This window comes from Heptranchias perlo, unplaced genomic scaffold, assembly GCF_035084215.1.
Source record: "Heptranchias perlo isolate sHepPer1 unplaced genomic scaffold, sHepPer1.hap1 HAP1_SCAFFOLD_523, whole genome shotgun sequence".
Lineage (NCBI taxonomy): Eukaryota > Metazoa > Chordata > Chondrichthyes > Hexanchiformes > Hexanchidae > Heptranchias > Heptranchias perlo.
Genome location: NW_027139541.1, coordinates 67,501 through 78,624, shown reverse-complemented (window position 1 = coordinate 78,624; position 11,124 = coordinate 67,501). Strand labels below are relative to the sequence as shown.

Sequence of the window (11,124 nt, the reverse complement as noted above, 5' to 3'; positions counted from 1 at the left end):
TGAAACCATCGTACAGACGGTAAGAAGTTACCCTCCAACCGCACGAGCTCGACACACTTACCTCAGTCCTCTGCGTCTCCTCCGAGTCTCACGGAGAGAGGCAGTGCTGAGGGAGCGCCGCACTGTCGGAGGGTCGGTACTGAGGGAGCGCCGCACTGTCGGAGGGTCGGTACTGAGGGAGCGCCGCACTGTCGGAGGGTCGGTACTGAGGGAGCGCCGCACTGTCGGAGGGTCGGTGCTGAGGGAGCGCCGCACTGTCGGAGGGTCGGTACTGAGGGAGCGCCGCACTGTCGGAGGGTCGGTACTGAGGGAGCGCCGCACCGTCGGAGGGTCAGTACTGAGGGAGCGCCGCACTGTCGGAGGGTCAGTACTGAGGGAGCGCCGCACTGTCGGAGGGTCAGTAGTGAGGGAGCGCCGCACTGTCGGAGGGTCAGTACTGAGGGAGGGCCGCACTGTCGGAGGGTCAGTACTGAGGGAGCGCCGCACTGTCGGAGGGTCGGTACTGAGGGAGTGCCGCACTGTCGGAGGGTCAGTACTGAGGGAGCGCCGCACCGTCGGAGGGTCAGTACTGAGGGAGCGCCGCACTGTCGGAGGGTCGGTACTGAGGGAGCGCGCACTGTCGGAGGGTCGGTACTGAGGGAGCGCCGCACTGTCGGAGGGTCAGTACTGAGGGAGGGCCGCACTGTCGGAGGGTCAGTACTGAGGGAGCGCCGCACTGTCGGAGGGTCAGTACTGAGGGAGCGCCGCACTGTCGGAGGGTCAGTACTGAGGGAGGGGCCGCACTGTCGGAGGGTCAGTACTGAGGGAGCGCCGCACTGTCGGAGGGTCAGTACTGAGGGAGCGCCGCACTGTCGGAGGGTCAGTACTGAGGGAGGGCCGCACTGTCGGAGGGTCAGTACTGAGGGAGCGCCGCACTGTCGGAGGGTCGGTAACTGAGGGAGCGCCGCACTGTCCGAGGGTCAGTACTGAGGGAGCGCCGCACTGTCGGAGGGTCAGTACTGAGGGAGCGCCGCACTGTCGGAGGGTCAGTACTGAGGGAGCGCCGCACTGTCGGAGGGTCGGTGCTGAGGAAGCGCCGCACTGTCGGAGGGTCGGTACTGAGGGAGCGCCGCACTGTCGGAGGGTCGGTACTGAGGGAGCGCCGCACTGTCGGAGGGTCGGTACTGAGGGAGGGCCTCACTGGGGTACGGGTCCCACAGACACTGACTCTCACTGGGGTACGGGTCCCACAGACACCGACTCTCACTGGGGTCCGTGTCCCACAGACACTGACTCTCACTGGGGTACGGGTCCCACACACACTGACCTCCTCACTGGGGTACGGGTCCCACACACACCGACTCTCACTGGGGTACGGGTCCCACACACACTGACTCTCACTGGGGTACGGGTCCCACAGACACTGACTCTCACTGGGGTACGGGTCCCACAGACACTGACTCTCACTGGGGTACGGGTCCCCACACACACTGACTCTCACTGGGGTACGGGTCCCACAGACACCGACTCTCACTGGGGTACGTGTCCCACAGACACTGACTCTCACTGGGGTACGTGTCCCACTCACACTGACTCTCACTGGGGTACAGGTCCCACAGACACTGACTCTCACTGGGGTACGGGTCCCACACACACTGACTCTCACTGGGGTACGGGTCCCACACACACTGACTCTCACTGGGGTACGGGTCCCACAGACACCGACTCTCACTGGGGTACGTGTCCCACAGACACTGACTCTCACTGGGGTACGGGTCCCACAGACACCGACTCTCACTGGGGTACGTGTCCCACAGACACTGACTCTCACTGGGGTATGTGTCCCACTCACACTGACTCTCACTGGGGTACAGGTCCCACAGACACTGACTCTCACTGGGGTACGGGTCCCACACACACTGACTCTCACTGGGGTACGAGTCCCACAGACACTGACTCTCACTGGGGTACGGGTCCCACACACACTGACTCTCACTGGGTACGGGTCCCACAGACACTGACTCTCACTGGGGTACGGGTCCCACAGACACCGACTCTCACTGGGGTACGGGTCCCACACACACTGACTCTCACTGGGGTACGGGTCCCACAGACACAGACTCTCTCTGGCTACGGGTCCCACAGACACCGACTCTCACTGGGGTACGGGTCCCACACACACTGACTCTCACTGGGGTACGGGTCCCACAGACACCGACTCTCACTGGGTCCCACAGGTCCGCCATGAGCTCATTGAATGACGAACAGGCTCGAGGGGCTGAAGGCCACGGCCACTTGCTGCTCCTGTTGTGCGCCACCTTCTCCTGCAAGAAAGCGGGACGTGTCGGGGAGTGTCCTGCAGGGTGTCTGGGCAATGTGCCTGTCATGGTTGAATAGCTGCCGGTTTGCGTGCGTGGCCTGTGAGTTGTGGTCGGCGGCTTGCGACAGTGGTAATGTGTGAGGGCGAGAGGAAGCATCTGGTTGGAAGAGTTGAGGACTGATGGAAAGAGTTTGTTGGTAGGTGGGTGTTGGGGGGCTTAGTGCGTGGAGGAGTTAATGTGGCTGGTGGTACAGTTGGTCGGAGACGCCACTTGACAGTTGTCCTCACTCACCTTGACCGCTCATGTCGAGCATTGAACTTCTTCCTGCACTGCGTCCATGTTCATGATGCTGGGCGCCTGGCATTGATGTCATCCCCTACTGCGTCCCACTGCCTTTTGGGTGTATGTCTGGAGGGCCTCTTGCTCCCCCCAGCCCCTCGCGGATATAGGATGTCCCTCCTTCTGTCCACCTCTTGTGCCAAGGCCTCTGGTCCATCATCAGAGAACTTTGGTGCACGCCCTCTCACAGGCCTGGTACCAACTCAGGTCGGGAGATTGGTGAGATCTGGTGAGCACATTGGAGGATGTGGGATTTAATGGTGCACAAGCTTTATTCAATGTTTTAACATAACTCATCAGTGTGTAAACATCGGGACGGGACCTGCTAATTTAAATCTGAGATGGATAGCTTTTTGGCAACCAAGGGATTAAGGGATATGGGCCAAAGGCAGGTATATGGAGTGAGATCACAGATCAGCCATGATCTTATCAAATGGCTCGAGGGGCTGAATGGCCTCCTCCTGTTCCTATGTTTTGACAGAGTAAATAAGGAGGAACTGGACAAAAGAGCTGAATTCCAGAGGTGAGGTGAGAGTGACTGCCCTTGACATCAAGGCAGCATTTGACCGAGTGTGGCACCAAGGAGCCCGAGTAAAATTGAAGTCATGGGAATCAGGGGGAAAACTCTCCAGTGGCTGGAGTCATACCGAGCACAGAGGAAGATGGTAGTGGTTGTTGGAGGCCAATCATCTCAGCCCCAGGGCATTGCTGCAGGAGTTCCTCAGGGCAATGTCCTAGGCCCAACCATCTTCAGCTGCTTCATCAATGACCTTCCCTCCATCATAAGGTCAGAAATGGGGATGTTTGCTGATGATTGCACAGTGTTCAGTTCCATTCGCAACCCCTCAGATAATGAAGCAGTCCGAGCCCGCATGCAGCAAGACCTGGACAACATCCAGGCTTGGGCTCATAAGTGGCAAGTAACATTCGCGCCAGATAAGTGCCAGGCATTGACCGTCTCCTACAAGAGAGAGTCTAACCACCTCCCCTTGACATTCAACAGCATTACCATCGCCGAATCCCCCACCATCAACATCCTGGGGGTCACCATTGACCAGAAACTTAACTGGACCAGCCATATAAATACTGTGGCTACGAGAGCAGGTCAGAGGCTGGGTATTCTGCGGCGAGTGACTCACCTCCTGACTCCCCAAAGCCTTTTCACCATCTACAAGGCACGAGTCAGGAGTGTGATGGAATACTCTCCACTTGCCTGGACGAGTGCAGCTCCAACAACACTCGAGAAGCTCGACACCATCCAGGACAAAGCAGCCCGCTTGATTGGTACCCCATCCACCACCCTAAACATTCACTCCCTTCACCACCGGCGCACAGTTGCTGCAGTGTGTACCATCCACAGGATGCACTGCAGCAACTCGCCAAGGCTTCTTCGACAGCACCTCCCAAACCCACGACCTCTACCACCTAGAAGGACATGAGCAGCAGGTACATGGGAACAACACCACCTGCACGTTCCCCTCCAAGTCACACACCATCCCGACTTGGAAATATATCGGCCGTTCCTTCATCGTCGCTGGGTCAAAATCCTGGAACTCCCTTCCTAACAGCACTGTGGGAGAACCGTCACCACACGGACTGCAGCGGTTCAAGAAGGCGGCTCATCACCACCTTCTCTAGGGCAATTAGGGATGGGCAATAAATGCCGGCCTCGCCAGCGACGCCCACATCCCGTGAACGAATAAATAAAAAGTCCCACTCCCCCGGACTTTTCCCGTAGCCCTGCAAAAGTTTTTATTCGCCCAAGTGCGAATCCATCGACATGTAAGGCAGAGGTTTCAACGGAGATTGACGCTGAACACCGAGGCCGGACGAGGATCTGATCCTGCGTGCGCTGGGGCCATTGGTCGCGGATCGCGCCACCCGCGCCCAACAATAGGCCTGATCCACATTTTTCCCCCTCCCGCCCCGAGTCTCCATTCCAATCGTGGAAACGAGAAGGTTTTGCAAAACTTTGGCCGAACACGAAAGTGAGAGTAGGAAGGAACGCTTTGCAAAGCAGGAAGTGCTCGCAGAGAAAGAGATTGTTGCGATCTTGCAAACGGTGGAAATGTGGAAGGATGAGGTTATGACTCTGTTATTTCAAAAAAAATACACGTTCCTGGGATTTTCACGGAGTTCAAAAGGGAAGGAAGTTACGCTGAACTTTTCTGAGCTCACTGGCTCGGCCCCGACTGGAGAATTGGGTCCTATTCTGGGCGCCCACACTTCAGGAAGGACGTTGAGACCCTCGGAGAGGGTGGGGAGGAGATTTCCTGGAATGGTACCGGGGATGAGGGACTCCAGTGAATGTGGAGAGACTGGAGGAGCTGAGATTGTTCTCCTCAGAGCAGAGAAGGTTACGGGGGCGGAGGGGACTTGATCGAGGGGTTCACAATCACGAGGGGCTTTCGACAGAGTAAACAAGGGGGGGGGAGTGTTTCCCAGTGGGGCAGGAGGGTCGGTGACCAGAGGACGGGGATTTAAGATAATCGGGGAAAGGGCCAGAGGAGGAGGGGGACGAGGGAACATTATTTTACTGAGCGATCTGGAATTCGCTGCCTGAAAGGGGAGGGTGGGAGAAGATACAATCATGACTTTCAAAAAGGGGAATTGGATCTATATATCAGAGGAAAGAATTTACAGGGCAACAGGGAAAGAGCAGGGGGTGGTGGTGAGTGGGATCGATCGGAGAGCTCTTTCAAAAGAGCCAGCACAGGTACGGTGGGCAGAACGGCCTCCTCCTGAGCTGCGTGATTCCACGGAGGCGGGAACAACGGAGATTAAACTGGGAATGCCTGCTTTTCAGATCGCAACGGTGGAGAACTTCATCCGAGGGATTGACGCGAAGATGCAGTCCCGGGAAGAACAACAGAAGTTGGCAATGGTCGCCAGTCGGATAAACCTTTACGACGTGGTGGAGGGGAGCAGTGAGGAAGTGGAGAGGGTGAGGGGGGGTTATATACAGAATAACAGATCCCCCGGGGAGTGAGTTACAGACTGGAATCTAATCGAGGGGTTCGGGGGGTTTATATACAGAATAACAGATCCCCCGGGGAGTGAGTTACAGACTGGAATCTAATCGAGGGGTTCGGGGGGTTTATATATAGAATAACAGATACCCGGGAGTGAGTTACAGACTGGAATCTAATCGAGGGGTTCGGGGGGTTTATATACAGAATAACAGATCCCCCGGGAGTGAGTTACAGACTGGAATCTAATCGAGGGGTTCGGGGGGTTTATATACAGAATAACAGATCCCCCGGGGAGTGAGTTACAGACTGGAATCTAATCGAGGGGTTCGGGGGGGTTATATACAGAATAACAGATCCCCCGGGAGTGAGTTACAGACTGGAATCTAATCGAGGGGTTCGGGGGGGTTATATACAGAATAACAGATCCCCCGGGAGTGAGTTACAGACTGGAATCTAATCGAGGGGTTCGGGGGGTTTATATATAGAATAACAGATACCCGGGAGTGAGTTACAGACTGGAATCTAATCGAGGGGTTCGGGGGGTTTATATATAGAATAACAGATCCCCCGGGAGTGAGTTACAGACTGGAATCTAATCGAGGGGTTCGGGGGGGTTTATATACAGAATAACAGATCCCCCGGGAGTGAGTTACAGACTGGAATCTAATCGAGGGGTTCGGGGGGTTTATATATAGAATAACAGATACCCGGGGAGTGAGTTACAGACTGGAATCTAATCGAGGGGTTCGGGGGGTTTATATATAGAATAACAGATACCCGGGAGTGAGTTACAGACTGGAATCTAATCGAGGGGTTCGGGGGGTTTATATATAGAATAACAGATACCCGGGAGTGAGTTACAGACTGGAATCTAATCGAGGGGTTCGGGGGGTTTATATATAGAATAACAGATACCCGGGAGTGAGTTACAGACTGGAATCTAATCGAGGGGTTCGGGGGGGTTTATATACAGAATAACAGATCCCCCGGGGAGTGAGTTACAGACTGGAATCTAATCGAGGGGTTCGGGCGGGTTTATATATAGAATAACAGATCCCCCGGGGAGTGAGTTACAGACTGGAATCTAATCGAGGGGTTCGGGGGGTTTATATATAGAATAACAGATACCCGGGAGTCAGTTACAGACTGGAATCTAATCGAGGGGTTCGGGGGGGTTTATATATAGAATAACAGATACCCGGGAGTGAGTTACAGACTGGAATCTAATCGAGGGGTTCGGGGGGTTTATATAGAATAACAGATCCCCCGGGGAGTGAGTTACAGACTGGAATCTAATCGAGGGGTTCGGGGGGTTTATATATAGAATAACAGATACCCGGGAGTGAGTTACAGACTGGAATCTAATCGAGGGGTTCGGGGGGTTTATATAGAATAACAGATCCCCCGGGGAGTGAGTTACAGACTGGAATCTAATCGAGGGGTTCGGGGGGTTTATATATAGAATAACAGATACCCCGGGGAGTGAGTTACAGACTGGAATCTAATCGAGGGGTTCGGGGGGTTTATATATAGAATAACAGATACCCGGGAGTGAGTTACAGACTGGAATCTAATCGAGGGGTTTGGGGGGTTTATATATAGAATAACAGATACCCGGGAGTGAGTTACAGACTGGAATCTAATCGAGGGGTTCGGGGGGGTTTATATATAGAATAACAGATACCCGGGAGTGAGTTACAGACTGGAATCTAATCGAGGGGTTCGGGGGGTTTATATATAGAATAACAGATACCCGGGAGTGAGTTACAGACTGGAATCTAATCGAGGGGTTCGGGGGGGTTTATATACAGAATAACAGATCCCCCGGGGAGTGAGTTACAGACTGGAATCTAATCGAGGGGTTCGGGGGGGTTTATATATAGAATAACAGATCCCCCGGGGAGTGAGTTACAGACTGGAATCTAATCGAGGGGTTCGGGGGGTTTATATACAGAATAACAGATACCTGGGAGTGAGTTACAGACTGGAATCTAATCGAGGGGTTCGGGGGGGTTTATATATAGAATAACAGATACCCGGGAGTGAGTTACAGACTGGAATCTAATCGAGGGGTTCGGGGGGTTTATATATAGAATAACAGATACCCGGGAGTGAGTTACAGACTGGAATCTAATCGAGGGGTTCGGGGGGTTTATATATAGAATAACAGATACCCGGGAGTGAGTTACAGACTGGAATCTAATCGAGGGGTTCGGGGGGTTTATATATAGAATAACAGATACCCGGGAGTCAGTTACAGACTGGAATCTAATCGAGGGGTTCGGGGGGTTTATATATAGAATAACAGATACCCGGGAGTGAGTTACAGACTGGAATCTAATCGAGGGGTTCGGGGGGTTTATATATAGAATAACAGATACCCGGGAGTGAGTTACAGACTGGAATCTAATCGAGGGGTTCGGGGGTTTATATATAGAATAACAGATACCCGGGAGTCAGTTACAGACTGGAATCTAATCGAGGGGTTCGGGGGGTTTATATATAGAATAACAGATACCCGGGAGTGAGTTACAGACTGGAATCTAATCGAGGGGTTCGGGGGGTTTATATATAGAATAACAGATACCCGGGGAGTGAGTTACAGACTGGAATCTAATCGAGGGGTTCGGGGGGTTTATATATAGAATAACAGATACCCGGGAGTGAGTTACAGACTGGAATCTAATCGAGGGGTTCGGGGGGTTTATATATAGAATAACAGATACCCGGGAGTGAGTTACAGACTGGAATCTAATCGAGGGGTTCGGGGGGTTTATATATAGAATAACAGATACCCGGGGAGTGAGTTACAGACTGGAATCTAATCGAGGGGTTCGGGGGGTTTATATACAGAATAACAGATCCCCCGGGGAGTGAGTTACAGACTGGAATCTAATCGAGGGGTTCGGGGGGGTTTATATATAGAATAACAGATACCCGGGAGTGAGTTACAGACTGGAATCTAATCGAGGGGTTCGGGGGGTTTATATATAGAATAACAGATACCCGGGAGTGAGTTACAGACTGGAATCTAATCGAGGGGTTCGGGGGGTTTATATACAGAATAACAGATACCCGGGAGTGAGTTACAGACTGGAATCTAATCGAGGGGTTCGGGGGGGTTTATATATAGAATAACAGATACCCGGGAGTGAGTTACAGACTGGAATCTAATCGAGGAGTTCGGGGGGGTTTATATATAGAATAACAGATACCCGGGGAGTGAGTTACAGACTGGAATCCAATCGAGGGGTTCGGGGGGTTTATATATAGAATAACAGATACCCGGGAGTGAGTTACAGACTGGAATCTAATCGAGGGGTTCGGGGGGTTTATATATAGAATAACAGATACCCGGGAGTGAGTTACAGACTGGAATCTAATCGAGGGGTTCGGGGGGTTTATATATAGAATAACAGATACCCGGGGAGTGAGTTACAGACTGGAATCTAATCGAGGGGTTCGGGGGGTTTATATACAGAATAACAGATCCCCCGGGGAGTGAGTTACAGACTGGAATCTAATCGAGGGGTTCGGGGGGTTTATATATAGAATAACAGATACCCGGGAGTGAGTTACAGACTGGAATCTAATCGAGGGGTTCGGGGGGTTTATATACAGAATAACAGATACCCGGGAGTGAGTTACAGACTGGAATCTAATCGAGGGGTTCGGGGGGGTTTATATATAGAATAACAGATACCCGGGAGTGAGTTACAGACTGGAATCTAATCGAGGGGTTCGGGGGGTTTATATACAGAATAACAGATACCCGGGAGTGAGTTACAGACTGGAATCTAATCGAGGGGTTCGGGGGGTTTATATAGAATAACAGATACCCGGGAGTGAGTTACAGACTGGAATCTAATCGAGGGGTTCAGGGGGTTTATATATAGAATAACAGATACCCCGGGAGTGAGTTACAGACTGGAATCTAATCGAGGGGTTCGGGGGGTTTATATATAGAATAACAGATACCCGGGAGTGAGTTGCAGACTGGAATCTAATCGAGGGGTTCGGGGGGTTTATATATAGAATAACAGATACCCGGGAGTGAGTTACAGACTGGAATCTCATTCAGGGGTTCGGGGGGTTTATATATAGAATAACAGATACCTGGGAGTGAGTTACAGACTGGAATCTAATCGAGGGGTTCGGGGGGGTTTATATATAGAATAACAGATACCCGGGAGTGAGTTACAGACTGGAATCTAATCGAGGGGTTCGGGGGGTTTATATACAGAATAACAGATACCCGGGAGTGAGTTACAGACTGGAATCTAATCGAGGGGTTCGGGGGGGTTTATATATAGAATAACAGATACCCGGGAGTGAGTTACAGACTGGAATCTAATCGAGGGGTTCGGGGGGTTTATATACAGAATAACAGATACCCGGGAGTGAGTTACAGACTGGAATCTAATCGAGGGGTTCGGGCTGTTTATATATAGAATAACAGATACCCCGGGAGTGAGTTACAGACTGGAATCTAATCGAGGGGTTCGGGGGGGTTTATATATAGAATAACAGATACCCGGGGAGTGAGTTACAGACTGGAATCTAATCGAGGGGTTCGGGGGGGTTTATATATAGAATAACAGATACCCGGGGAGTGAGTTACAGACTGGAATCTAATCGAGGGGTTCGGGGGGGTTTATATATAGAATAACAGATACCCGGGGAGTGAGTTACAGACTGGAATCTAATCGTGGGGTTCGGGGGGTTTATATATAGAATAACAGATACCCCGGGGAGTGAGTTACAGACTGGAATCTAATCGAGGGGTTCGGGGGGGTTTATATATAGAATAACAGATACCCCGGGGAGTGAGTTACAGACTGGAATCTAATCGAGGGGTTCGGGGGGTTTATATATAGAATAACAGATACCCGGGAGTGAGTTACAGACTGGAATCTAATCGAGGGGTTCGGGGGGGTTTATATATAGAATAACAGATACCCCGGGGAGTGAGTTACAGACTGGAATCTAATCGAGGGGTTCGGGGGGTTTATATATAGAATAACAGATACCCGGGAGTGAGTAACAGACTGGAATCTAATCGAGGGGTTCGGGGGGGTTTATATATAGAATAACAGATACCCGGGAGTGAGTTACAGACTGGAATCTAATCGAGGGGTTCGGGGGGGTTTATATATAGAATAACAGATACCCGGGAGTGAGTTACAGACTGGAATCTAATCGAGGGGTTCGTGTCTGATCATCTCCTTGATCTCTTTGACTGATTGTAGAATGTGAAGGATTTTTCTGCTCTGGACCTGACACTCCCAATGGTTGGATTGGGACCTGAGTGCATCAGACAGTTACTGTTCGAAGGGAGCCTGAAGATGAGGGAACGAAAGGACAGCAAGGTATTGAACCCCCAAACTGAATGATCCCCAAATTATTGCACCCCGAAACAGTGGGATACCAAACTGTGGGACCCACAAACTGTGGGGACTCCTCACGCCCCCAAACTGAGGGGACTCCTCACGCCCCCAAACTGAGGGGACTCC

At 52.1% G+C, this 11,124-nt stretch overlaps 1 protein-coding gene across 1 annotated transcript in view; it reads left to right on the top strand.

Moving 5' to 3' along the window:
- Positions 1-11,124, top strand: part of LOC137314902 (pleckstrin homology domain-containing family G member 5-like) — a 46,190-nt gene that overhangs the window by 26,590 nt on the left and 8,476 nt on the right. Inside the window, exons 4-5 of the mRNA XM_067979923.1 lie at positions 5,206-5,583; positions 10,861-10,980. Of these exons, the coding sequence (XP_067836024.1) occupies positions 5,206-5,583; positions 10,861-10,980 (498 nt within the window). The remainder of the gene's footprint in view (positions 1-5,205; positions 5,584-10,860; positions 10,981-11,124) is intronic.